The sequence below is a fragment of the Schistocerca cancellata genome, chromosome 2, assembly GCF_023864275.1.
Source record: "Schistocerca cancellata isolate TAMUIC-IGC-003103 chromosome 2, iqSchCanc2.1, whole genome shotgun sequence".
Lineage (NCBI taxonomy): Eukaryota > Metazoa > Arthropoda > Insecta > Orthoptera > Acrididae > Schistocerca > Schistocerca cancellata.
Window position 1 is genome coordinate 73197894 of NC_064627.1, and position 27054 is coordinate 73224947.

Sequence of the window (27054 nt, forward strand, 5' to 3'; positions counted from 1 at the left end):
GCCCGAGCCCGTATCTTCTCCTTTTCCTCGAACACATCTGCTCCCTATGCATCGTCCACAGACTCGATCTCCCCATACCCTGACGTCTTCTGTCCTCTCTAACCCCAGCCCATTGCCGCACCTTTACCGTGGTGTCCCGACCTGTCTCCAACTCCACATTCTCAACCTCCTCTCCCAACCTGCAGCACCTACCCCTCGCCCTGATATCTACCCCTCCTACCAACTCTAACCACACCTCTCTTCCCCCCCCCCCCCCCCCCCCCCCGCTCAGCGCTCCCTCTTTGCTTTCCTCCAGCCTTCTCCTTAGCAGTTTTATCCTCCCTCCTCTACCCCCTCCCTTTCCGGTGCACACATTCTTCGTCTCAGCACTCCCTCTTGACTTGCCTTCCCTCCCCAACTCCCACCCCGCCCCTCTCCTGCTCCTTGGTGTGCCCTCCGACCCCCTTGCTTTTCCTCCCACCATCTCCAGCCCCCTCCCCTCTGTCCCCTCCTGCCCCTCTTTTCCCTTTCTCATGTCTCCCCTCCCTCGGCAGGTCCCTCCTGGCAAGTTTTACTCTTCATCATGTGTGCTACATCTCACGCAGTGGCTTTTAAGTGTCGTCGTTCTGGAGTGTTTTAATCCTGTGGCCAACTTTTAACTTGTATGAGTGGCCTTTTAAATGCTACACACATTGCCCACTGTGTTTCTTAACTTTATGTGTACTTTCTTTTAACTGTCACACATGAGTCTCTGTGTACATGTATATTTTAACCCCCTATGTCTTCCATTACTATGTTCTCATGTCCCCCTTTATCGCCTTTTATATGTTTCGTTTTCCTCTTTTTATTACATGTATCACCCAGCTGAAGAGCGGCGCATTGGGCCACTGCCAGTCTTTTCCTGCCCATATGGGGCAGGAGAATGAAATTACAATAAAGAAGAAAGAAAACCAGGCCCAGCGGTCAGTAGTTTTTCTCCTGACAATGATGGCGGAGATAGCCATCGAAAGCTCGAGAACTTTGTTCAGACTGATGAGGCCCGAAAACCGAGAAGATATTATTCAGTCATGCTGCCATTAAAGACTCCGAGGACACCTGGGTATCCACTCCATTCAGTTTTCATCAGTCCCTGGAAATCTTCAAACACGATGTACTCTGTCTCAGTTGGCATATCCACTTTACCCTCCAATTCAAATCTTATAACGACTGATCAAATTACTGTCCCTTTTTGCCCACATAGGACATGTCCATCATGTTCCACACACACTAAAAACAGGACTAATAATCTTATCGTTACTCCCCTAGCCTCCAATCATGGTTCACTATCATCCTCTCGCAACAAAACAGGCTTTTCTTCCCGTATAATGAAGTCCTTACTGACATAAATTATTCCAACATATTCCTACGTATCCATTCTCATTTCATTCTTCACACCCCCCACAGCATCCCATCATTCTCGTATCTTTTGCATAGATATGGCCTCCATTCTGGTTATCCCTCTCCCAAATGCCACAAAGTGTCCTAGGCCACAAGTGCCCACCAGACCCCTACTTGCCCTCCCCCGGTGCACTCACCAGGAGCAGCCGGTACCCCAGCAGGGCGCCGGCCAGCTGCGCCACCAGGTAGCCCGCCGCTGCCCGCGCGCCGAAGCCGCCCCTCAGCAGGCGGCCCAGCGTCACCGCGGGGTTCACGTGCGCCCCTGACACGTGGCCCACCATCTGCAACAACATGCCGCCCATCCACTGCTGTAGTTCACCACGAAACTAGGTGAGTCGAGGTCATCTTGTCTACACACAGCATCACAGCATAAAAGTACCAAAAAATATTAGATATCCCTTTTCTTAGTCTAGAATAGGACAAAGAACTTTCCAAAATAAAATTCTTGCTGATAATTACAAAAATAATAAAAGAAAAAAGTAAAACGTATACACAAGAAATTTTAGGGAAAATATTTTTTTATTTAACCTGTTGAAAAAACCAGAAGCACTAACATATTTGGATTGAAGAAACTATAAATATTCTCAGAGTTTATTGATACATCCAGCACATATTTTAACATGAAAACATAAAAGTACAGGGTTATTCATAAGTACAAGGTCTCGCAGGGAATTATCCCTAACTGTTGTTGTTGTGGTCTTAATCCAAAGATTGATATGATGCGGCTCTCCACGCTACTTTATGATCCCTTGATGCCTCAGAATGTGTCCTACGAACTGATCCCTTCTCCTAGTCAGATGGTACCATAAATTTCTCTTCTCTCCAATTCTATTCAGTACCTACTCATTAGTTACGTGTTGTACCCATCTAATCTTCAGCATTCTTCTTTATACCTATCTATAAAAGTTAATAAAAGAAAAACTAAAATTTCTAGAAAACATTTCTTCATTACCTCAATAAAGTACAGTTGGAAGTTTGGTGTTTCTAATTTTTGAACATCACATCCTGCAAGTGACGCTCCTCGTTGTTAATGAACAGCTGCAGTCAGATTTTAAAGTACTGCATCACTATATGGAGTATCTGCGGTGGAATACGGCCTATTTCAATGAGTATAGCGTTCTTCAAGGCTCCAGGGGCCTTGGGCGGCGTTTATAAACTTCAGCTTTGAGATAACTCCAAAGAAGGAAGTCGCACGAACTTAAATCAGGCGAGCGTAAAGCCCATGGAATGTCGCTGTACCTTGAGATCAAATGACAGGCAAGGGTTTCCCTCAAAATATTCGTCGAATGTCGAGCAGCGTGGCCTATGGCACAATCCTGCTGAAACCAAACGAGCCTCATATGCATTTGGTGAAGTTCTGGTTCAAAAAACTTTTGGGTCGTGTTCACATATCATCCACTATTGACGATAACACCACGGTAGTTTCTCAACCCCCCCCCCCCCCCCCACCACCACCACCAAAAAAATAAGATCCAATGATTTCTACAGCACCGATGGCACATCATACTGTGACCTTATCACTGTAGAGAGACATCTCACGAATTTCCCCAGGTTTCACACAACACCACTAATGCATACTCTGTTCGTTAACCCATCCATACTGAAGAAAGTGTGAGCATCTTGAGGAACGTTCTCTGTCAAGTCGTCCCATGCCTGACATCAATGTTGTCGGTCCCGTTGTGACAGTTCTTGAGCAATCACCAGTTTACGCGGATGAAATTCAGGTCTCCAAAGAGAATCTGACTCCCAGTACAGCTAGACAGTGCAAGTGACGACGCGTGCTTGGTAACGGAACGTGTAGGGGACTGCACCACTGACCTTCTTGCACGCTCAAAGTTTTCATGTCTTCTAGAGGCCCTCTGTGCCCCAACTCTCTTTTTGATAACTGTGCCACATTGACGAAAGTTCTCTACCCACAACAGAATCGATATACGGTCGGAAACAATGTTTCGAGGAGGGACTTGATATCGAATACGCGTAGCATGTTGTCCTGCAGCTACAGACCGGTTTTCAGGAAAATAGGTTTCGACATCAATAGCACGTAGTTCATTCGACCACGCAACTAACAGCGGTAGCATGGTAAACATCGACTGCCAACATCCACTGCCACTGTGACCTTGGAACCCATCCTCACTATTCTACTGCTCCAGTAGAGTAGTGAGTATTCGCTGTACCAACTTGAAATTAGGAATAATTCCCTGCTCCGCTCTGTACTTCTGGGTATCAGAAGATGACTGCGTGAAAGCTAAAAGAGATGGAGGTTAATGGCGCATATCAGTGGACAGAGCATCTTGCCAACTTCCTACCTGTAACACACCCCTTGGCGTAGTTGCAGTACGCACATCCAGAAGCCACGCAGGTCACGACATGTAGACAAATCATGCGCTCTGTTGTCACACTGAATCAGCTCGCGCCTTGACATACGCAACCCAGTCAACAGATTTACAATGACATTAATGAATAGGACGCAGGTACTGACGTTACATGTGTCAGAAATGCTGCCCATATAGAACCAGCATAATGTGAATTAAACACTTGGACAGGTGCTCTATCCACTGATTTGTATCTATTTTCTGTACATGTTGTAGTTTTCGTGCTGTCATGTTTTGTAACCGCAGAGGTACTTTTGAATGACCCTGTATTCTAAGATAAAAATAATGTACTGTAAGAAGTGTGAAATTGTTTCACGTTGTAATGAAGAATGTTACCGGTAATGAATTTGCATTCAACCGGACAACACAGAAACGGCCAGTAAGAAAACTGTTAAGAAAATATTAAATTAATTTTGTATGCTATTACATTAAGGCACTTTGAAATCTGTTACTATGGATCGATATGGTATGCTAAGCTCCAAGACTTGGTTACATCTCGAGAAATGTGGTGCACTTGGAGGGGTTAGGACTAGGAAAGCTCTATTCAGTCAAGAGAGGTGAAGTGTAGCTGTATTCGTCTGCTCGGTTGAAGATTAACTGGGTAGCGATGTTGCAGGGTAGGTTGGTCAATGCCCAGGTGAGGATGGTCTTTTAACGTAAGACGGCGAGATTGGTCTGTGACCGTCATACGCAGAGAGATTGATCGAGTACTATGCGCGAGGTGTTAGAAATATGTATAGAGTTGTCTCGTACACTTTGATCGTTTTTATGTGTTCGAGAATTAAGTGTGAATGGACGTACTGAGCAGTCATCTATCAATACTCGCAATGAAACTTGCAAAGTAGAGGGGGTATGGTTTAGCTATGGTACTGAAATTAGGAAAACATTCTGTCACGTGATTGGCCAGTGTTGGACTTACTGTAAAATTTTTCGCGATATCAGCTGTGATGGATAATATTACAGTAGATCGGTGGTGTCTTCTCCATCCCATCCATGCATTGGGTACCACATAATGATTGAGTAACAATGCTTGTTTGAGTTGGGGAACAAATTTTGGTTGATGGACCGCAACTTCTGGGGTTGCTAGCACCGAAAACGGCGATCCGGTGCTTGTGTGCAAAGTGAGGAATCGCTAGAAATTGAAGGCAGAGTTATTAACAATTCGGTCACTGTGACATCTGAGTTTAAATGCAGAGGCCGTCAATCACTTTCGGGGGGTAGTTTGGAAAGTCGCCACAACGCCGCCAGGCTTTTCTAGTTTCCTTGTCTTGTATCTGTCCTTTGTTTAAAATCATTCAGTGTTATGCTATCGACCGTAAGAATATGATTTACAAGGTGCAACGTATAGGTTCCTGTGAGAGGCCGTGGATCAGTCCGTGTTAATTGTGGTGTCACCGCCAGACACCACACTTGCTAGGTGGTAGCTTTAAATCGGCCGCGGTCCATTAGTACATGTCGGACCCGCGTGTCGCCACTGTCAGTAATTGCAGACCTAGCGCCACCACATGGCAGGTCTAGAAAGACGGACTAGCACTCGCCCCAGTTGTACGACGACTTTGCTAGCGACTACACTGACGAAGCCTTTCTCTCAGTTGCCGAGAGACAGTTAGAATAGCCTTCAGCTAAGTCCATGGCTACGACCTAGCAAGGCGCCATTAACCATTTCTGGAGAGAGTCTCACTTGTATTATCAAGAGCGATGTACCACAATGATGGAATAAAAGTTAAGTATTAACTTAGCTACGTACTTTTTAGTATAGCATTAATTACGTATCCTGTTCCAGACTTCATGCCCGTCTGCGTTAGATAACGTGCATTTCGGCCTCCTCTATCTACAAGGTGTTGGCACATTTGCCAACACATCATTGGCGCCGAGGATTGGTGACGTGCCCACGTTGCATTAATTTTGATAGTAACATGCTCTGATTTGCTTGTGTCATGGCTTCGCCACATTCTCCAGATGTACTGTCCGAATTTTATCGCTTGCAGAATCAGCAGACGCAGGCGTTATTGGATGCCCTTGGACAGCTCGTCCAGGGTCAACGTGCGCTGCAAAACGATGCGGCCGCCGCCACTTCATCGCTACCGCAGCCACAACACGCAGTTGCACCCCCCTTCCGTAATTTTGATTCAACCCAGGAAAGCTGGACGGAGTGGTCACGCCAATTTGGATTCCATCTCGCCGCCTACAGAATTCAAGGTAATGAGCGGCAGCCGTTTTTGCTTTCGTGTGTAGGTGTGTCCACCTACCGTGTGATAGTGAAATTGTTTCCATTGTGATCTCCGGAAAGACAGCAGAAGCCCATTTACGCAACCTACGGACATTAATTCAGGTCTTGCGGCAGAATGGTCTTCGCTTGAGGAAGGACAAATGTGTGTTTTTTGCTCGTGACTTGCCATATCTGGGACATGTCCTTAATGCCCAAGGCATACATCCGAGTCCGGAGCACCTCCGTGCCATACAGGACTGGCCTTCGCCGCAGACTCTGAAGCAGCTACAGAGTGTGTTGGGAAAAATTAACTATTATAAAAAATATATTCCGCATGCCTCTTCCATTTCAGCTCCGCTTCATCGCTTACGCCGTAAAGGTGTTCCGTTCGTCTGGTCGACGGAATGCGAACGCGCCTTTCGCCAGTTGAAATCGGCGTTGCTTTCAAATACTTGCCTTACGCCATTCGATCCCCAGAAACCCCTTTTGTTGATGGTAGATGCATCGGATTTCGGGATCGGTGCTGTGCTTGCGCACAAAGATGGTTCGCATGATCGCCCTATTGCCTTTGCGTCCAAATTGCTCTCGTCAGCGCAAAGAAATTATTCCCAGATAGAGAAAGAAGCTTTGGCTCTCGTGTTTGGTGTTACTAAGTTCCATGATTTTTTGTATGGTCGTCACTTTACCATCATCACAGACCACAAACCTTTGACATCGCTTTTTCATCCTAACAAGCCTGTCCCTCCGCGTACAACGCAGAAATTCATTTGCTGGTCTATATTCCTCTCGCAGTACCGCTACGATATCTTGTATCGGTCCACTGCTAAGCACGGAAACGCCGATGCGTTGTCCCGTTTGCCTGTTGCTGAGGATAAAGCATTCGATTCTTCCGAACTTGCTTGCATGTTCATTGATGCGGAAACCGATGACGTAGTCGAATCGTTTCCGACTGATTTTCGTCGTGTAGCTACAGCCACAGCTGCAGACCCTGTCCTTGCTACCGTTTTGCGTTTTGTTGCTATGCAATGGCCCTTGTCGAAGTCACGGATCGAGGATCCGTTGGTTCGCCGATTTTTTGCTCACAAGGAGAGACTTTTTGTACGACGTGGTGTTTTGTTGTTGCGTTCTGATAATGATCAGTCTAGGGTCGTGGTCCCACGTTCGTTACAGTCCTCTGTCTTAAAGCTTCTCCACCAAGGACATTGGGGTATAGTGCGTACGAAACAACTTGCTCGTCAGCACTGTACTTGGTTCGGAATCGATGCTGCGATTACGAATATGTGCTCTTCTTGCATGGCGTGTGCCGAACAACAATCCGCACCGCCGCGGAAATTCTTTGCATGGCCGAAAGCCACTTCCCCTTGGCAACGCTTACATATCGATTTTGCTGGTCCCTTCTGGAATGCTCGATGGTTGGTTGTTGTCTATTCCTTCAGTAATTTTCCTTTTGTTGTCCGGATGTCTTCCACGACGTCATCTGCCACCATCCAAGCGTTGTCTGCTATCTTTTGCATTGAAGGTCTTCCACAGACTATTGTTTCCGACAATGGCCCACAATTCATGTCCGCAGAATTTCAGTCATTCTGCAAGGCCAATGGTATTCAACATCTGACATCCGCGCCGTTTTCGCCTCAGTCCAACGGTGCCGCTGAACGTTTGGTCCGGACTTTCAAGTCACAGATGTTGAAGTTGAAAGAGTCGCATTCTCGGGAGGACGCGTTGTTGCTCTTTTTGTCTTCGTATCGCTCTCAGCCCCGCGATGGTCGCTCGCCGGCTGAGTTGCTTCATGGTCGTCCTCATCGAACCTTGATGTCTTTGCTGCTTCCGCCGCATCAGGTTCCTGTGCAGCGGCAGACTCCTGCTTTTGCTCCAGGCGACGTTGTATTCTATCGAAACTATCGCGGTTCACGGCGTTGGCTCGCAGGGCGCATTCTTCGCTGCCTCGGCCGCGCGATGTATTTGGTTTTGGGGGCCTCTGGTGAGGTGCGTCGGCATCTCAATGAGCTGCGCCTCTGTCGTCGCACGGGTTCTGCCGCTCCCCGTCTGCTTTCAGCGACGGTGCCGTCCGGTCAGCGCCCTGGGGACCCATCTACTGGCTCGCCTCATCCCCAGGTGTTACCGACGATGCCTTCCATTCTGCCGCATGGCGTCGCGCCGCCGCCGCAGCCGCCGCCGGCGCCGCCCGCAGTGGACGCTTCGCTGCAGCCGCCGGACGCCTCCCTGGGTCCCGCGCCGCCGATCGCTTCCCGTGACCAGCTGTCCTCCGCCATGGAAGTCTTGCCCGCTCCGGACCACATGGCGTCATCGCGCGTCGGATACCCCGACGCAATGGAGGTCGACCCTTCGGCCCCTCCTGTCTCTTTACGGCCGCATACACCGCATGTTGACGTGCACCCTGGAGTAGGTTTCCAGGCGTTTCCTAGCTCCCCTCGGACCGAATGGCCGGGTGCGGGTGGCACAGCCTCGCCTGTTGTTAGGCTCCCCACCTCATCGCATACGTCAACATGGGGCCCTCCCCACGGCGGGTGGAAGCCTTATAACACGACCGTTCGCCGATTTGCGGGGGAGGAATGTGGTGTCACCGCCAGACACCACACTTGCTAGGTGGTAGCTTTAAATCGGCCGCGGTCCATTAGTACATGTCGGACCCGCGTGTCGCCACTGTCAGTAATTGCAGACCTAGCGCCACCACATGGCAGGTCTAGAAAGACAGACTAGCACTCGCCCCAGTTGTACGACGACTTTGCTAGCGACTACACTGACGAAGCCTTTCTCTCAGTTGCCGAGAGACAGTTAGAATAGCCTTCAGCTAAGTCCATGGCTACGACCTAGCAAGGCGCCATTAACCATTTCTGGAGAGAGTCTCACTTGTATTATCAAGAGCGATGTACCACAATGATGGAATAAAAGTTAAGTATTAACTTAGCTACGTACTTTTCAGTATAGCATTAATTACGTATCCTGTTCCAGACTTCACGCCCGTCTGCGTTAGATAACGTGCATTTCGGCCTCCTCTATCTACAAGGTGTTGGCACATTTGCCAACACATCATTAATGTCTGTTTAGAATCACGCACAGACTTCGAAGTCGCGGCAGAAAGACGAAATGTTCGGCAGTGTGCAAAAGCGTGTTAGAAAAGAGTGTTTGAGCAAGGGTCAGAGGTAGCTTCTCATTCGCTTAGAGTATGGGTGATTAAACTTCAAAGTGGTCTCTGCAGCGTCTGAATATTTAATATGATCTTGTCCACATAGCCAGCTGCAGTTTGAGATGTCGGACTTGGTGAGCTGTTAGGAATTCTTGGATGGCCGCACTCTGAGTTATTCGGGGAGGATATTGTGAATTCCGTTTGTCCGTGCTGGAGGTGGATCGCATTGGTGCCTTCGTGGCTTGTAAATAGGATGAACTTTTATAGTTGGTAATTTTTTTTCACTGTTTGATGGTAGACAATAAAGATGATAGGATATTCAGGATCTGTTGTACTTGTATCTAGTTTGGGACGTACAACAGTGCGCGCATTTCCGGCGAATGGTCAAGAAAAGGTCCTGTTGCAGTAACTGAGGTCATTCTGTTTCTAGACAGGCTGCAGAAGGTAACTGATATGTCTTTCTCCGACTTAAACTGCAGAGATCAGATGCGCAAAGATCTGGAAATGGGATCAGCTGAACGATGTGTAGGGTGTGACTAAAGCCAAGTTGGAATTTTACTGTAGCATGCAGGTTCGGGAAAGGTGACACATTTCGCACTGGGTGCAGCCATCTTGAATAACGCTAATAGCGTAATAACTGACGTGATAACAGAGCGCTCTGGTGGTTGTGATAGGAACTAAACACAGTTGAACTTGAAGCCATTTTTGTTAGGTAAGCGAATTGTATGATCTTCCGCCAAAATTCAAACTCCCCACCAAAATCGGACATCTTGAATGACGCCCTCTGCTGGTGGCGATGTGTACTAACCCAGTTGGACTCCAGACCTCGTGGCGAACACACGCGCATGATATAAATAATAATAAATAATAAATTATAATAAATGATAATAAATAATAATAAATAACTGGAGCAGCTGTCCGAATGCAGAGACCTGTTGGAGAGTAGCGATCTGTAAGAGTTAACTTTGCTGTCCTCTAGACGACTGAATAGCGAAATAATAGTATGTGTTGGGCGGCTTTGGTGATCAAGTCAGAATTTGAGAAGATGATTGATTTGGGTTGGAGTGTTATTCGATGGGATGTAGATTGTTCGGTTGACTACTTCTGCACATTTGCTGCCTTTATTTAGTTGAGTGAAGATCGGTTGTGGTGTGTTGGATACACGCTTGTCTGTTCTCTAGACCTCGGACAGACCTTAGTTGATGTGTTAATTATAGCGAAAATCTCGAATATGTTACATGACTGAGAATGGTATTCGAGAGTGGAAATATCATTTTTCGTGTGTTTGTTTTTAGTTAGTCAGCGGTTTACAGCATTCTGCACATAGATAAAGTTCGGCGTTTGTAGAGAATTAATTTGAAGTCTATATCTTGGGAATTATGATGAACTAGTTATCGGTAGGGTGTAGCCTAGTGTATGTTATTGAGAAGTACAGCTAAAATGGTGTAATATTATAGAGAAAGTACATGTTTTCTTGCAGTCTGAGTCTGAGGATGTTTGTATAAAAGCGAACAGACAAGGAAGGAGAGACAGTAAGGCGTTTGTGCTAATGGGAGACGATACCGAATTTGTAAAAAGAGTTCTGAGGGTGACTTAGGTCCGCTGATGTAAGAGGGAAGATTAGCTCTGAGTGTCGGGTCTGTAGAGAGAAAGAGGAGGTTGACGGTGGTTTCCTAGGACTGGAGAGCATTGCGGTATTGTGTCAAATGTGTATATACTGTATTGTGAAGTTACTGTGGTTTACATTGTGTAGCGCTTGTATATACTGCATTGTAAAGTTACTATTGTTTATTTGATGCGATGAGTAGAGAGGAAGTCGTAAGGACGGCAGAGATATTTCCAGAGTAACAGCGGTCAAGAGAGTGTATTTCCGATACTTAGCTCATTGTCGAATGTCAATCAATTGAGACCGCTATTGTAACATTTAACTGTAAGTATAATGACATCAACGACTTCGGTATTCGAGAGTGCGAATATAATTTTTTGGTCTGTTTGTTTCTAGTTACTCAGTGGCTTACAGAATGCTGTACTTCGAAAAATTTTGGTGTGTTCTTGTACTCTGAGTCTGGATATGTTTGCAGAAAAAGCGAGCAGGCAATGAAGAAGAGACAGTAACGCATTTGTGTTGAGGGGAAGGGATCGCCGAATTTGTGGAAGAGTTCTGAGAGGAACTTATGTCCATTGATGTAGAAGGGTTGATTGCCGCTGAGTGTCGCATGTGTAGAAAAAAAGAGCAGGTTCACAGCGCATCCTTAGGAATGGAGAGCATTGGGGCATGTAGTGGGTATTGTAAAGTTAATGTGGCTTACGTTGTGTAGGGTTTGTATATAATGGATTGTAAAGTTACTATTGCTTATGTTATGGGATGAGTAGAGAGGATGGCCGTATATATATATATATATATATATATATATATATATATATATATATATATATATATATATATGTGTGTGTGTGTGTGTGTGAGGGGGATGTGGAGGTAATTTAGCGATCTCTGTAAAAGGAAGCACAAAAAGCCTCAGAAAGAAAAGCAGGATCGTACTTCGATAACGGGGCCTTAGGAAATTAGGCCGGTAAATAGGATAAGAAGGAATAAGAATGATTAATCGGTTGTGCTGGGATATAGGAGGGTTGAGAACATTTGCGTATGTTGAGAGCTGGAAGGGTAGGAGGTTAGGAGCGCATTCAGTATTTTTTCATGAACAAGTTCTGTTAGGGCAAGAATTTGAATTTACAAATAAGCTGAGAAAACACGAAAGCGAGCGTTAACTATTTCTGGGGACACTACAGAATTTCGGAGAGGTTGACTGGGCTCTTATTTTTTTTGCATAGTCAGATGATCGTTTTAGATTGCGAGGGGAGGGCAGCACTGGGATGTGTGCGGACGGTGTGTGTGTGAACTCGCTCTCGGCTATTCTGACAACAGACGTGGCGGTGGAGATGTGTCGCAAATAGGCCAGCAAGCAATGTAGAGATGGGCAAACTGAAACACGTAAATGTTTCGATACGGTGTTTCGAAACAGTGAAACAGTTTGTGTTTTGTAATCTAATAAACCTACACATTTTATCATCTTGAATGTCTACTGTATAAGTATGTCCATATAAACACAAATGAGGTGCGAGAGCGCTAATCATATCGCAGAAAGTATGAAACTATCACTTAGGCGTCTTGGCAGTTTCGTATTTCCTGCAGCAAATGCCCTGCTTTTGTGTCATGTGACTTTCATACTTTTCAATTGGCTGAGGAAAGCCTTAGCTGAAGACAGGAGAACCACCACGAACGGAACTGGAGGTGGGAGCAAACTGCAGAAACAGATATGCTACTGGGATTCCCACATTCCATTAGTATGGCTAATATACCCATCCTGCTAATTTCCATGCACACAAAGGGAATCATTGTGGATAATAGACACAGTGACTATAGACTCACAAATAACGCCAAATAATTCGAATAAATAACAAAATATAACAGAAAAATAATTTTTGTGTTTCAAGGTGTTTCGAACCGTTACTATAAATTTACGATGCTTCCCGTTCACCATTACACTATCAGTGATATGTCAAACAGATTGCTTGCAATTATACCTACATCAAATTTATGTACATATCTAATAACTGTCACTCAACGCCTTTTTTTATTTAAATTGTTGTAGTCTTACTTGCGTTTCTTAATGTGATTACTGTATATAAACGGAGAAGCGTATGTTATAAAAAAGTGTAATTTAACTGAATGATTTTCACATATTCATTATTTTGAATGTGAATAGTATGCGTTGTTTTATTGTTTGGTTAGTGTTTATAAAGCAGATGTAAAGCCATTTCGGAATAGGACAGTCAGCTAGAAACGAAGCTTTATTTTCGGATATCTTAAGCTTCATGCTATTGCTTATCAAAAGATTTCGACACTCTTGAAAGTGTTTCATGAAGTGGTATGTTGTGTTTCAGTACATGTGCCGAGTCCGAATCTCGTCCGACACAGAGCGGAATGAAACATCACTGTTTCGATACAACTAGTCCGTTCCAGGCGCAGGTGGACTGAAACAGTCTTATTTTGAAACAACGATACAGTTTCTGTGTCTGGCTCAAGATCCGAGACAGGGGCGGAATGAAACACCACTGTTTCGAAACAGTGAACCATAGCCGTTCCGAAACACTGAAACAGTTCCAGGTATCGATACACTGTATCGAAACATAGAAACAGTGGCCAAGTGTAAAGCAATGGAATGCGGCCTTAGCCTGTGTGTTGGCCCGCACTGAGTTAGGACGGTGACAGTCGGCCATGGTGGCCGAGCGGTTCTAGGCGCTACAGTCTGGAACCGCGCGACCACTACGGTCGCAGGTTCGAATCCTGCCTCGGGCATGGATGTATGTGATATCCTTAGATTAGTTAGGTTTAAGTAGTTCTCAGTTCTAGGGGACTGATGACCTGAGACCTCATTAGTTACGGTGGCTAGAACAGTTGCAAAGTCGAAGAGGAAGAAGAAGGTTCTGCTGTTAGGTAGTTCTCATGGCAGAGGTGTAGACCAGCAGTTGCAGGAAGTGCTGGGGAGTGAGTACCAGGTCACCAGCATTGTGAAGCCTAATGCAGGATTGGCTCAGGTGACTGTTAACATAGGGGGGTTTTGTAGGGATTTTACTAAAGAGGATCAGGTAGTGATTGTGGGTGGGGCTGGTAATAGTATTGATAGGGTTGGGGAGTATGACATAGATGGTGACCTGGAAAACATAGCCACTCAGACTGGCAACACGAATGTGCATTTTGTGGAACTGTTTCAGCGTCACGATCGGCCTCATTTTAATACAGCCGTCAGGCGTAATAACATGAGACTTGGGGGTGCGCTGATGACAGAAAGCATGGGTCACATTTCAGTGGTGTCGGTGGAGTCTATCAGCAGGACGGGTTTCACTAGACATGGCCTGCACCTCAACAGGTATGGGAAGGGGAGGTTAGCAAAGCTCATGGCTGACAGCATAGGTGGGGTTGGTGGGATCACTCATAGGAAAATTCCTGCAGTAGTGGGTGTTAGAGCTGCACCTTTTTTAGATTGAAGTCAGCTGATAGGTATTCCTGCTTAAGGGAAGTCTCTCTAACAAAGGAACCACTTTTGACAAAGCTTAGGTATCCGAGTAATGAGGGAATTAGTATATTTCATCAAAATATACAAGGTATTAGAGATAAAGTTAGTGAACTGCTTATAGATGTTGACTCTGAAATTATTGGTATATCTGAACACTTCTTAAATAAGGAGATAATTCAGAGGCTTCCTTTACCAGGATACAGGTTGGATGGCAGCTCTTCGAGGAGCTCTTTGTGGTGTGGGGGAGTAGCCATGTATTTGAAAAACGGCATCCCATTTGAGTCAATTGATGTTTCAAAGTACTGCACTGAAAAGGTGTTTGAATGTTGTGCAGGTGTGGTTAAATTTAACGGAGCTAAACTTCTAACTGTTGTTATTTATAGATCCCCAGACTCCGATTTCACAACATTTTTGCTAAAGCCAGAGGAGGTTCTTCGTTCACTTTACAGGAAATACAAAAAGTTAGTTATATGTGGTGACTTCAATATTAATTGCATAATTGATTGTGCAACGAAGAGGATGCTGGTAGACCTCCTTAATTCATATAATCTTATGCAAACCGTATTCTTTCCAACGAGAGTGCAAGGGAACAGTAGAACAACCATAGACAACATTTTTGTTCATTCCTCATTACTAGAAGGGCATTCTGTTAGCAAAAAGGTGAATGGCCTTTCAGATCATGATGCACAAATTTTAACTCTAAAAGATTTTTGTGCTGCAACACGTGTTAAATATAGTCATCACCTGTTTAGGAAAGCTGATCCAGTTGCTGTAGAGACCTTTGTAAACCTTATCAAGGAACAAGAGTGGCAAGATGTTGTAAGTAGGCTGTTTAGGTTCTTATATTGGTAACGCCGCCACCACGTAGCGCTCTCTGTATGAAAATCGCTGGCTGTGCTGTGCGCAGTCTGTGGCCAGTTTGCATTGTTGTCAGCCATTGTAGTGTTGGGCAGCTGGATGTTAACAGCACATAGCGTTGCGCAGTTAGAGGTGAGCCGCCAGCAGTGGTGGATGTGTGGAAGGAAATGTTTATGTAATTACACCATTGGATAACTTCACACTTACGAAATTGTATTTTGTCTGTGCTTTGTGAACTGTTCATATTTTTTTCGGAACCATTGTGATAGTACGAGAGCTTTGAATGATATATTTGGTATGGGATCATGATTTTAAAGTACGTTTGAGGTAGATGACACTATTTAAATGAGCAGAGAATTCTTTTTAGGTTTTGAAATTATTGCAGAAAGCTACGACGTTTTTGAGATTTGACTGAGGTGTTATGATGTTATTATTACGACGACGATGTGTATTAAGCTGTTGAGGTATGTTTATGTCAATAAGATGATGCTACCATATATGAGGAATGTGATTACGTGTTTATATGTATATGAATAATGAATAGAAGTTGGGGACTCTGGCTTGTGGAAAAGGATGTTGGAAACCAAGAATCGTACTTTAAGAGTTATGAAATGTATGTAAATGCGTGAATGTATTACAATGCCGACGAAAATTTTTTGGACACTGTTAAATCAATAGGATTTTGTTTCTACACATTTGTAACGCAAATTCTCAACCTGTGGAATTTTTTTATATGAGACTGCCACTGTAGCAGAAACTGCTGTCGTAAATATTTCAGTAAGAAAGGTAAGTGACCTTGACGTAATGCGTTTTGGGCGCCCAGCTAAGAGGTAGTAGTCTGACAAAAGAAAGCCATTAGGTGGAGAAAAAAAAAAGAGGCCATTATCCTCGCCATTGACATTCCTTTAGAGATAGCATCGCAAATACGACACGTTCATTACTTGGAAAGATACTTACATCTGCACACCTGATTATGACAAGCGTCTTTCTACGAGAGTTGAGAGAATTTCTACTAACTTATGAAATGTCACATGGCTATTGAATGATATTTTTATGCTTTGCTTTTCATAGTTGCTTATTTCATTTGATATCTAGTTTATAGCTGTGTTGCAGCATTGGTTTCATAAAATAAAATTAAATGCATTTGCTAATGTGAACACTTTCTGTCAACAGATCTATTAAATAATTATTTTCTGATCCACATTCTTCGAAAAAGGAGCTCTTGGAATGGAAAGAACAATAAGAAGGGTCTAATAACAATAACTGCATATATAATTTTCTTTCCAAGAACTTGGTAATTTCTTTTGTAGAATAATTTGTGGTACACCACTTTAATTACATAGACATTAAGATGTGAATATACATTTCCCTTATCTGCATTGTTGTTTTTACTGTAATATTTTTTCTGCTTGAGCTATGTCATGTTTAGGTATAAGTTACTGCTGTTTGCCAGGCATAGTGTTACTGAATTTGACTTTGTGTTACTCTGCTAAGCCAGTTTACTACTGATTTATTTTTCTCGTTGCTGCACATTGGCTCATATTAGTTGTAATTTTGCATTTTATCTGTTAATTTAGATTTACTGCTGCTTGCATTGCTGTTTGTGTTAATTGTTTTATGCTGCTGCATTGCCTCGTCCCTTAGTTTAGCATCTGAGCACAGTAGATTTAAGTTAGCTTAAGAGGGGGTAGCCTATAAGAGAATGAGTTGCGATGAATTTGAAGAAATGCACTGAGAGGTTATACGAGAAAAATACAGAAAGAATGCTTGAATAGGATTTTTTTGGTGGAAGCAAAGGTTGAAATAAGACGAAAGGTCTATGGAATGAAGTTTTGGGTTGGACTGCAGTACTAAATGTTACACTGAAAACAAACCCTGTCCTTTCCTTTTGTGTTATCCCACTATGTGTTTGTGTACCCTTGTGTATTTGTTTTCTTCCTGTCTCTGTGTAGTTTCATAGAATTTTTTCTTCTTCTAATACTAAGCTATATTGACTATGATGAGGAATACTGTTATCCTCAAATATAATTGGCATTAATAATATGTTATTTACCTTGTAAATATGCTTAGACATTATTTATTCTGTTTTGTTTTAATGCTCATGTGTGAAGTTGATGCTTCGATAATTATTCTGATCTTTTATTATGTACTTATGTCATAATTCCTGTAACACTGATGTATATGTTTATTTCTATTCTTTTGTAAAGCCTGTACTACAAATGTTATCTGTATTGTTATGTTGTTTAATGATGTATTTTGTACCTTTGTTATTGTATTTTTATGTTATAAAATTGTAATTGACACCAGTTCATCAAATTAAGTAACTTGTTAGTTACATTTCACTGCACGCTTTTCTGTTGGTCATAGTATATGGACAATATGTGAGAAGTTGGGACTGTTAGTGTTTGCACGTGTGTTACTAATTCAGCAAGGGACTGGATAACAGCATTGCTAGTTCTAAGGACAATTCCAAAAACTTTGTGAGTGCACAAGTGGTGGTTATGGACTTGCTATATTCTCCGCAAGACTCTTCGATGGTGAATGTGCACCTGCACAGTCGCAACAGATGGCTGCTGGCCGTCTCTACATGGACTACAGTGGGTCTGCATCTTTGATGGCCCACCAATACCATTATTTCTACAAGGACTGCAATGGGTCTGCACCTCTGGTGGCCCACCAATACCACAATCTCTACCAGGACTATATTGGGTCTGCTCTGTGATGACCTACCTACCAATATTCATCAACTTCGACTGACTCTGCGGTGGGTTTGCTCTGTTGTGGCCCATTACCTGTCTGCATGTCAAGAGTCAGCACTATCTTTCCGTTGGAAGGACAACACTACTTCTTCAAGACTGCATGGAAATCCACTACTTCTGTGTGCAATTTCTTTTACTAATGAGACTTTGTGAAAAAAAACTGTAATTACTATTATGATGAATGATCAGGACTATCATTATGGACTGCGAGAAAATTTTAGCTTTTGACCAACATTGTATCAATAAGTGTGTGCATTTGATTTCTTTGTTATTGTAATTACGATTATGAAAAATTTTAACAAATATATATTGCCCAGTGCCCAAAACAATTTGTAAAATTTTTTGTGGGGAGCATGTGGGCTATGTAAGTAGGCTGTTTAGGTTCTTATATTGGTAACGCCGCCACCAAGTAGCGCTCTCTGTATGAAAATCACTGGCTGTGCTGTGTGCAGTCTGTGGCCAGTTTGCATTGTTGTCAGCCATTGTAGTGTTGGGCAGCTGGATGTTAACAGCACATAGCGTTGCGCAGTTACAGGTGAGCCGCCAGCAGTGGTGGATGTGTGGAAGGAAATGGCGGAGTTTTGAAATTACATATATTATGACTTTTGATGATATTAAGGTAAATACATTGTTTGTTCTCTATTAAAATCTTTCATTTGCTAACTATCCCTATCAGTAGTTAGTGCCTTCAGTAGTTTGAATCTTTTATTTAGCTGGCAGTAGTGGCGCTCGCTGTATTGCAGTAGTTCGAGTAACGAAGATTTTTGTGAGGTAAGTGATTTGTGAAGGGTATAGCTTAATGTTAGTCAGGGCCATCCTTTTGTAGGGATTTTTGAAAGTCAGATTGGGTTGCGCTAAAAATATTGTATGTCAGTTTAAGCACAGTCATGTATAATTTGTTCTAAGGGGACATTTCAATATTTATAGCGCTGATACAGTAGACGATAAATATAATGCATTTCTCAAGACTTTTCTCGTGCTCTTTCAAAAGTTGCTTTCCGTTAGAACGTTCAAAACAGGGTACTGGCACAAACAGCCAGCCTGGGTGGCCGACTAGAGGGATAAGAATATCTTGTAGAACAAAGTGGCAATTATATCAAAACGTTAGAAACAGTCAAAATCTAAATGCAGCAGCCCATTACAAACAGTATTGTAAGATGCTTAAAAATGTTATTAGGAAGGCAAAAAGTATGTGGTATGCAGATAGAATAGCTAAGTCTCAGGATTAAATTAAAACCATATGGTTAGTCATAAAGGAAGTGGCTGGTCTGCAGAGACAGGTCGAGGATATAGAATCAGTGCGTAGTGGGAATGTCCGTGTTACTGATAAGTCGTGTATATGTACAGTATTTAATAGTCACTTTCTGAATATAGCAGGTGAATTAAATAGAAACCTAGTCCCAACAGGGAATCATATAGCGCTTGTAGAAAAAAGTGTTCCGAGACTGTTACCTGAAATGCTCCTCCACGATACTGACAAGAGGGAGATTGAGTTAATAATTAAATCACTAAAGACCAAGAACTCTCATGGATATGACGGGGTATCTAGCAGAATACTGAAGTATTGTTCTATGTATGTTAGCCCAGTACTTAGCCATATCTGTAACTTTTCCTTTAGGAGTGTTCGGTTTCCTGGCCGATTAAAGTAGTCGGTAGTGAAGCCACTTTATAAAAAGGGAGACATTGATAATGTGGACAATTTTAGACCTATTTCTATGCCATCGGTGTTTGCTAAAGTTATCGAGAAGGTTGTATATACAAGGTTACTGGAGCATTTAAATTCACTTAATTTGCTGTCAAATGTTCGGTTTGGTTTTAGAAATGGTTTAACAACTGAAAATGCTATATTCTCTTTTCTCTGTGAGGTTTTGGACGGATTAAATAAAAGGTTGCGAACGCTAGGTGTTTTCTTTGATTTGACGAAGGCTTTTGACTGTGTTGACCACAAAATATTACTGCAGAAGTTGGACCATTATGGAGTAAGGGGAGTAGCTTACAATTGGTTCGCCTCTTACTTTAAGAACAGAAAGCAGAAGGTAATTCTCCGCAATATTGAGAGTGGTAGTGATGTTCAGTCCCAATGGGTCACTGTTAAGTGGGGCGTTCCCCAAGAGTCGGTGCTGGGGCCACTGCTGTTTCTTATTTATATAAATGATATGCCTTCTAGTATTACAGGTGATTCAAAAATATTTCTGATTGGTGATGACACCAGCTTGATAGTGAAGGATCTTGTGTGTAATATTGAAACAGTATCAAATAATGTAGTTCATGAAATAAGTTCGTGGCTTGTGGAACATAATTTGATGCTAAATCACAGTAAGACTCAGTTTTTACAGTTTCTAACTCACAATTCAATAAGAACCGATATTTTGATCAGACAGAATGAGCATATTATAAGCGAGACGGAACAGTTCAAGTGCCTAGGCGTTCAGATAGATAGTAAGCTGTTGTGCAAAGCCCATGTCCAGGATCTTGTTCAGAAACTAAATGCTGCTTTATTTACCATTAGAACAGTATCTGAAATAAGCGACACTTCAACACGAAAAGTAGTCTACTTCGCATATTTTCATACGCTTATGTCGTATGGTATTATTTTTTGGGGTAATTCTTCTGATTCAAAAAGGGTATTTTTGGCGCAAAAACGGACTGTTCGAGCTATATGTGGTGTAAGTTCGAGAACCTGTTGTCGACCCCTATTCAATAGTCTGGGAATTATAACATTGCCCTCACAGCATATATTTTCTTTATTGTCGTTTGTTGTTAGCAATGTTAGCCTATTCACAAGAGTTAGCAGCTTTCACTCAGTTAATACTAGGCAGAAATCCAATCTGCATGTGGAATGCACTTCCTTGACTCTTGTACAGAAAGGAGTGCAGTATTCTGCTTCATCCATTTTCAATAAGCTACCACAAGAACTCAAAAATCTTAGCAGTAGCCCAAATTCTTTTAAGTCTAAACTGAAGAGTTTCCTCATGGTTCATTCCTTCCATTCTGTCGAGGAGCTCCTGGAAGAGCTAAAAAATTAAGCATATTCCAGTGTTACATTGTTGATTTTCATTATTTAAACTTACGACTTGTCACCTGAATATGTTTTTTTATATTTCATTTTATCTGTTTCTAATATCGTGTTATAATTTCATGTATTGACTCGTTCCATGACCATGGAGACTTCTCCTTAATTTGGTCCCACGGAACAATAAATAAATAAAATAATAATAAAGAAGTTAAGTCCCATAGTGCTCAGAGCCATTTTTTTTATGACGATGACAGACGACGCGCGCGGCCTGGCTTGGATAGTCATGTTCAGCGTGTAGGTGATATGAATTTCTCCGATGTTAGGTGTGAATGCGGCTGTCATAAATTCGTGTTTGAGGGGTCGAACATAGACCTTTGAGCGAACTGAGAGCTGTCGGACGTGTGACATAGTGTGGGACAGGTTGATCGCGCGTCTGTTGAGTTATTTTCCTATGCGTTATTTGAACAGATTACGAGTACTGAGGATGTTTGCAGTTATGTGTACTACATTATTTAGGAGCAGTTTGATATTGTGGACTGAAATTAGGTGCTGTTTGCGTGTCTGCTGACCGTGCAACATGACCCCAGATACATCAGGGCGAGTGTTTTTTGTATGAGAGTGATAGATATACTCGATGCCTAAATAAAATGTACGTTAAGTATTTGTGGGACGATATAGAGTATGAGAGAGTTCGAGCTGGTTCTTATTTTTTTCTACTTGGAGGTTTTATTAGATCCAATTGCTGAGGCAAGTAGCTACGAGGGCGCAAAGGAAGTGATTGCAGCATATCTCCGTCTCTCAGTGGTTAACTACACGTGGGGCGAGCGATGTTCTCGGCTTAGGTACTGGGGGTGTGCTCTGGCCACGTCCTAGACCATGTGGATTGAACAACAGTATTCGGGTCATAGCTTAGTTAGAATATTTACAGAGGAGTATGTCCGACGCAAGTATAAAGGTCCAGGCTGTGAGTTGGGCGGTCTCGCGCTCGTGGTGCGTGAGTGGCAAAGCCGACGATTTTGAGTCATCACAGGTGACTTAGGTTAGTGGCTTTGTTTGCCACAAATTTCTTGAGTTGGTAGCGAAACACGAACTGACCATCAGAATTCGAACTTGGCTTATTTATACAGACAAAATTTGATATAGGTTAATGTAGATTAGTACACGTTAGTGCACATTAGTAAACGGCAGTACACATTAGTACACGTTAGCCAATGAGCATGGGTCGGTAGGGGGACGTGGTGGTCGGTAGGGGCTTTAACTATTTCATTCCGAGTCTAGGTGGACGTGGCACTTTTCATCATCAGAGAGGTTAATTAATTGATCAATTTAATTAAGTAGTCATGTGAACTTCGTTACATTCACTTGTGGAGGTACTAAGCTAGGTGCGCGCGATGGCTCACGTGTACGGGCGTGTGTTTTCGCAACGATCTTGGATTAGGTAACACAGAATGTGGATTGAATAATAAGAGTCGGATGATCAATTAACTTAGCAAGGGACGTCGAGGCGAACACATGTGCTGGACCACCTGATGTGACGTCACGGCGGATTCCACTCTCGAGCAAACATTGGCGCCAAACGTGCGGCAGGGCGTTCTTTGTCAACCAGGTGCTCGATCAACCGACCTACCGTTACGAAGTCAGCATCGGCAGGTTCCAGACTGTCCAGCGAACAGCTTTGGCGCCAACTGGTCGGTGGGGGCGGACTCCACTGTCCACGAAAACATGTTAACACCGCTGGACCAGCGCAGGCCTGCGAAGCCGAGTCAGCGCCAGTAGGCTGTGACGTGAGCGGCCGCTGGGCCGGCAGCGGGCGCGGACGCAACCGACGGCCGTCACGTGAGGCGACCGCTAGCTTGCCGGTGGCGCGCGGTCCGGCGCGGGTCGGCGGCGACCATATGAACTAATTCAGTTGGACTGAGGGCCTCGTGGCGACTGGACTGCGATCTCTAAGATGTGTACTTAGGCTAAATTTACACTGCCCGCGATGCGATGCGATGCGATGCCGAGCCGAGCGGAGCGATGAAGCGCTGAAATCGCGTGACAATGGGCAGGCTTGGTTTAACAGTGGCAACAGAGCGGTGCCCGTTTAGACTGTAGGTTGGGCCGAGCGATGTGATGCGGTGCGATGCGATGACTCCTCTGTAGTCGCAACCGAGTTTGCGTTTCGCGCGAGTGTTTGGAGCGATTTCTTGTTTGCGCTTGCGTCTGCAGTAATTGCTTGCTTGCAATGGGCATCGAAAGACTAATTAACAGTGTGCGTGAACGCTCCGTGTTGTGGGAGCAGAAAAATAAATATTACCACAATAGGGATTTTGTTCGTCAAGCATGTAATGAAATAGCTGAAGATTGTGGAACAGACTGTAAGTACAAAAAAGTAAAATAAATAACTACAAGACTCCAAGAAATAAGTAACACAAACAACTTCGTTTATTTTCTAATTTTAATTGTGTATAGATACTATTACAGTATTTTGATAATGAAATGACGTTCACAATAGTTACAGTATTTGATAATTTCGACATGAAATATATTTGCGTTCATGACTGTTGACATAGTTTTTGAAGGCCTCTCTGACACTCCTCGCTCTTCTTGAAGCACTACTGTTTGCTCTGTCAATTTGGAATTTCACATCTGTATTTTCAGGCGAGGTACTGAAGAATAAATGGAAGAACCTACGTGACACTTTCCGCTCTGAACTCAAAAAAACTCGTGCTGAACGTTCAGGGGACGAAGGTGGCATGCCGCATTTCCAATCCAATTGGCCGTGGTACGAGCTAATGACCCTCCTGACTTACATAATGACGCCACGGAAGACTAAGACTAATGTTCATCACAGTAAAAGAACAGCATCGCAACACGACGACGCACACGTCGACGTACCATTTTCACCAGCTCTTACAGAGAAAGAGTGTTTCACCTGATGAAACCAACCAAGCCAGGTCTTCAAGACTGTAAGTTCAGAGGGTAGCGTTTCGATGCCTCCTCCCTCACCAACCATACACACAAACCAAAACAAGAGATCCAAGAAATCGACAAACTCTGAGTTGCTAAATATAGAGAAGCAAAAGTTGAAGCTAATTGAGCAACAAATGTCGAAATCAGAAACGCAAGATGACAGCTATCAGTTTGTAGTGAGTTTGCTGCCAGCAATGCGAAAACTATCACCAGCAGCTCAGTTGAGAGCCAGGATAAAAATTCAGCAGGTTCTTTTGGAAGAATTGGAACAATCAACCACTTCCACTGCACATTCGTTGATGTCACCCTATGCACCTGAAAATCCAGTTGAAATCGTAATTGCTGGAAATCCGCAGAATGAAATAGTCATTTCTGAAATTGAACCTGATGACATTGTTATTTCAAGCCACCAAGATTCTGAAAACTTTGATACTTAAGTGAGTGAACTGTGATGTATTTTACTTCTCATTGTCAACTATGTCAAAATTTATTAAAAGAAAGTTTGAATCTATCACAATTTGTAAATCTTTCATAATAAAATGACTGCTGTAAACTTAATGTTGTACTTACCTAATGGTTATCATAACTTTTTCAGGGGTAATAGCCATTCTGAAATTTGTGTTTTGCTTCTGTAATCTATTTGAAACAGACGACACTATATAATCAAATGTCTCTGTACTCATTCTGGATAACTCCAAAATTTATCCTCATCTTTTCTCAAGTCACTGTACAAATGATGAAATTCTCCTAAAGCCCTCCTCTCCTTGTTGACTTCATGCACCCATTCACGACTACGTACAATTCTCAGAGCACTGTTTTCTAATAAAAAAAGAATTTACTGGGTCGAGGAAACACGACATCGTGCCGAGACTGCTCAATTGCTGGCAAGATCGCGCGCGCGCGCTGTATCGTGTGCAATGTGAACGCTCCATCGTATTGCATCGCTTTGGCCATTATGCTTCGCATCGCGCCGCGTCGCGTCGCATCGCATCGCAGGCAGTGTAAACGTACACTAACTCTGTTGGAGAACAAGTGATGACGGTACTGTTTGAAATAAAGACTTCAGTCCTTTTCCCACGATTTCACAGGAGGTGACTTACGTTAGTAAAAGTGCACTTTATTATTATTTGACGCGATTTTCATAGCTTAGGAATGAAACAATGAGTGACCGCGAAAAATTCAAACTTCGTAGGATGAGGTGGACTTAGGTTAGTGCACATGGCCCAATTGGCCTTTTTTCTCTCAGGTGTGACAGATTACCGTGTTTAAATTTGAATTTGTGACAGATTTTTTGTCATGGATGTAAGGGAATTGGCTTTCTAGCCGCAAAAATCGACCATCTTCAATAAATAATAATAAATGATAATAAGTAATAATAAATGATAATAATAATAAATAGAAGTACGGTTTTCCAGACATTATGGCGTGTGAATTTGAACATTTCCAGATTTTCTATGTTAGTGGAGGTAGGCCAATAATAATAAATGATAAATGATAATAAATAATAATAATAATAATAAAAGATGAATGATAATGAATAATAATAAAGACATGTACGGTTTTGTAGGCATTATCCTGTTGGAATTTGAATTTAGCGCCAATTTCTTCTGGAGGGTTAGGTTAGTGGGCAAAGCCCAATTGGCATATTTTCCACCAAAATCTGCCATCTTGGATGATGTCATGCGCTGTTGCCAAGTCTACCTACCACCATCTTGGATGAAGTCATCGCCGCCATCTTAAATAAATTTGGCCACAATGGAATGTGGGGTGGTACACAGGTTGCCCTACTACTGTCAGACACCTAGACTTAGAACAACTTAAACCTAACTAACCTAAGAACATTACACGCAGTATGCCCAAGGCAGCATTCGAACCGGCGACTTAGCAGCAGCACGGTGCTTGACTGAAACGCCGAGAACCATTCGTCCACAGCGGCCGGCGCTATGCATATACTTATGTAATTAGGACCAATATGTATGTTAATTGCGTAATTAGGATCGATATTTGCGTCAGTTTCTTGACCAAAATAAATAAAGTACACTAACCTAACCGTCCTCTCCCACATCTGGAAAGTTTCCATGTGTTAGGGAGTGCACTTGGGCTTTCCATCCAGTAGAGTCAGCGTTCGAGTCCCGGAAAGGGCACTGCCATTTTTAATTTCCCGTCAGTTCCAAGCGCCTCTGGTGGCTACACTAGGGCTTTCCGCCCACGAAGACCAGGGTTCAATTTCCGAAATCGGTACTGCCAATTTTTAATTTCCCGCTAATTCCCGGGTGGGTGGTGAAGTGAGATGTCAGCCCAGCCCTGGGAGAAATTCCCGCTAAAATTCGAAATTCCCGCCAAAATTCAACAACTCCTCCAATAGGGTAGGAGGCTGGGGCACATGTGCAGCTGGGAGAACACGTGACATCATCTGGGGGTGGGGGTGGGCTAGGTTGGGGGCGGGAGTGGGCGGGGACAGGGGTGATTAGTTGATCAATTTAATTAATTTGCATATCAATTTGATATCAATACTTTGCTACATACGCCCTTATACTGCTAAAGTCATGGCATTCATAAAAAATTATCTACAGGGTGTTACATAAAGGTACGGCCAAACTTTCAGGAAACATTCCTCACACACAAAGAAAGAAAATATGTTTTGTGGACATGTGTCCGGAAACGCTTACTTTCCATGTTAGAGCTCATTTTATTACTTCTCTTCAAATCACATTAATCATGGAATGGAAACACACAGCAACAGAACGGACCAGCGTGACTTCAAACACTTTGTTACACGAAATGCTCAAAATGTCCTCCGTTAGCGAGGAAACATGTATCCACCCTCCGTCGCATGGAATCCCTGATACGCTGATGCAGCCCTGGAGAATGGCGTATTGTATCACAGCCGTCCACAATACGAGCACGAAGAGTCTCTACATTTGGTACCGGGGTTGCCTAGACAGGAGCTTTCAAATGCCCCCATAAATGAAAGTCAAGAGGGTTGAGGTCAGGAGAGCGTGGAGGGCATGGAATTGGTTCGCCTCTACCAATCCATCGGTCACCGAATCTGTTGCTGAGAAGCGTACGAACACTTCGACTGAAATGTGCAGGAGCTCCATCGTGCATGAACCACATGTTGTGTCGTACTTGCAAAGGCACATGTTCTAGCAGCACAGGTAGAGTATCCCGTATGAAATCATGATGACATGCTCCATTGAGCGTAGGTGGAAGAACATGGGTCCCAATCAAGACATCACCAACAAT

General features: G+C 43.3%; 1 protein-coding gene across 1 annotated transcript in view; it reads right to left on the reverse strand.

Moving 5' to 3' along the window:
• LOC126150913 (lens fiber major intrinsic protein-like) overlaps positions 1–27054 on the reverse strand; it is a 143596-nt gene that overhangs the window by 20770 nt on the left and 95772 nt on the right. Inside the window, exon 4 of the mRNA XM_049915907.1 lies at positions 1554–1697. Coding sequence (XP_049771864.1) covers positions 1554–1697 — 144 coding nt within the window. The remainder of the gene's footprint in view (positions 1–1553; positions 1698–27054) is intronic.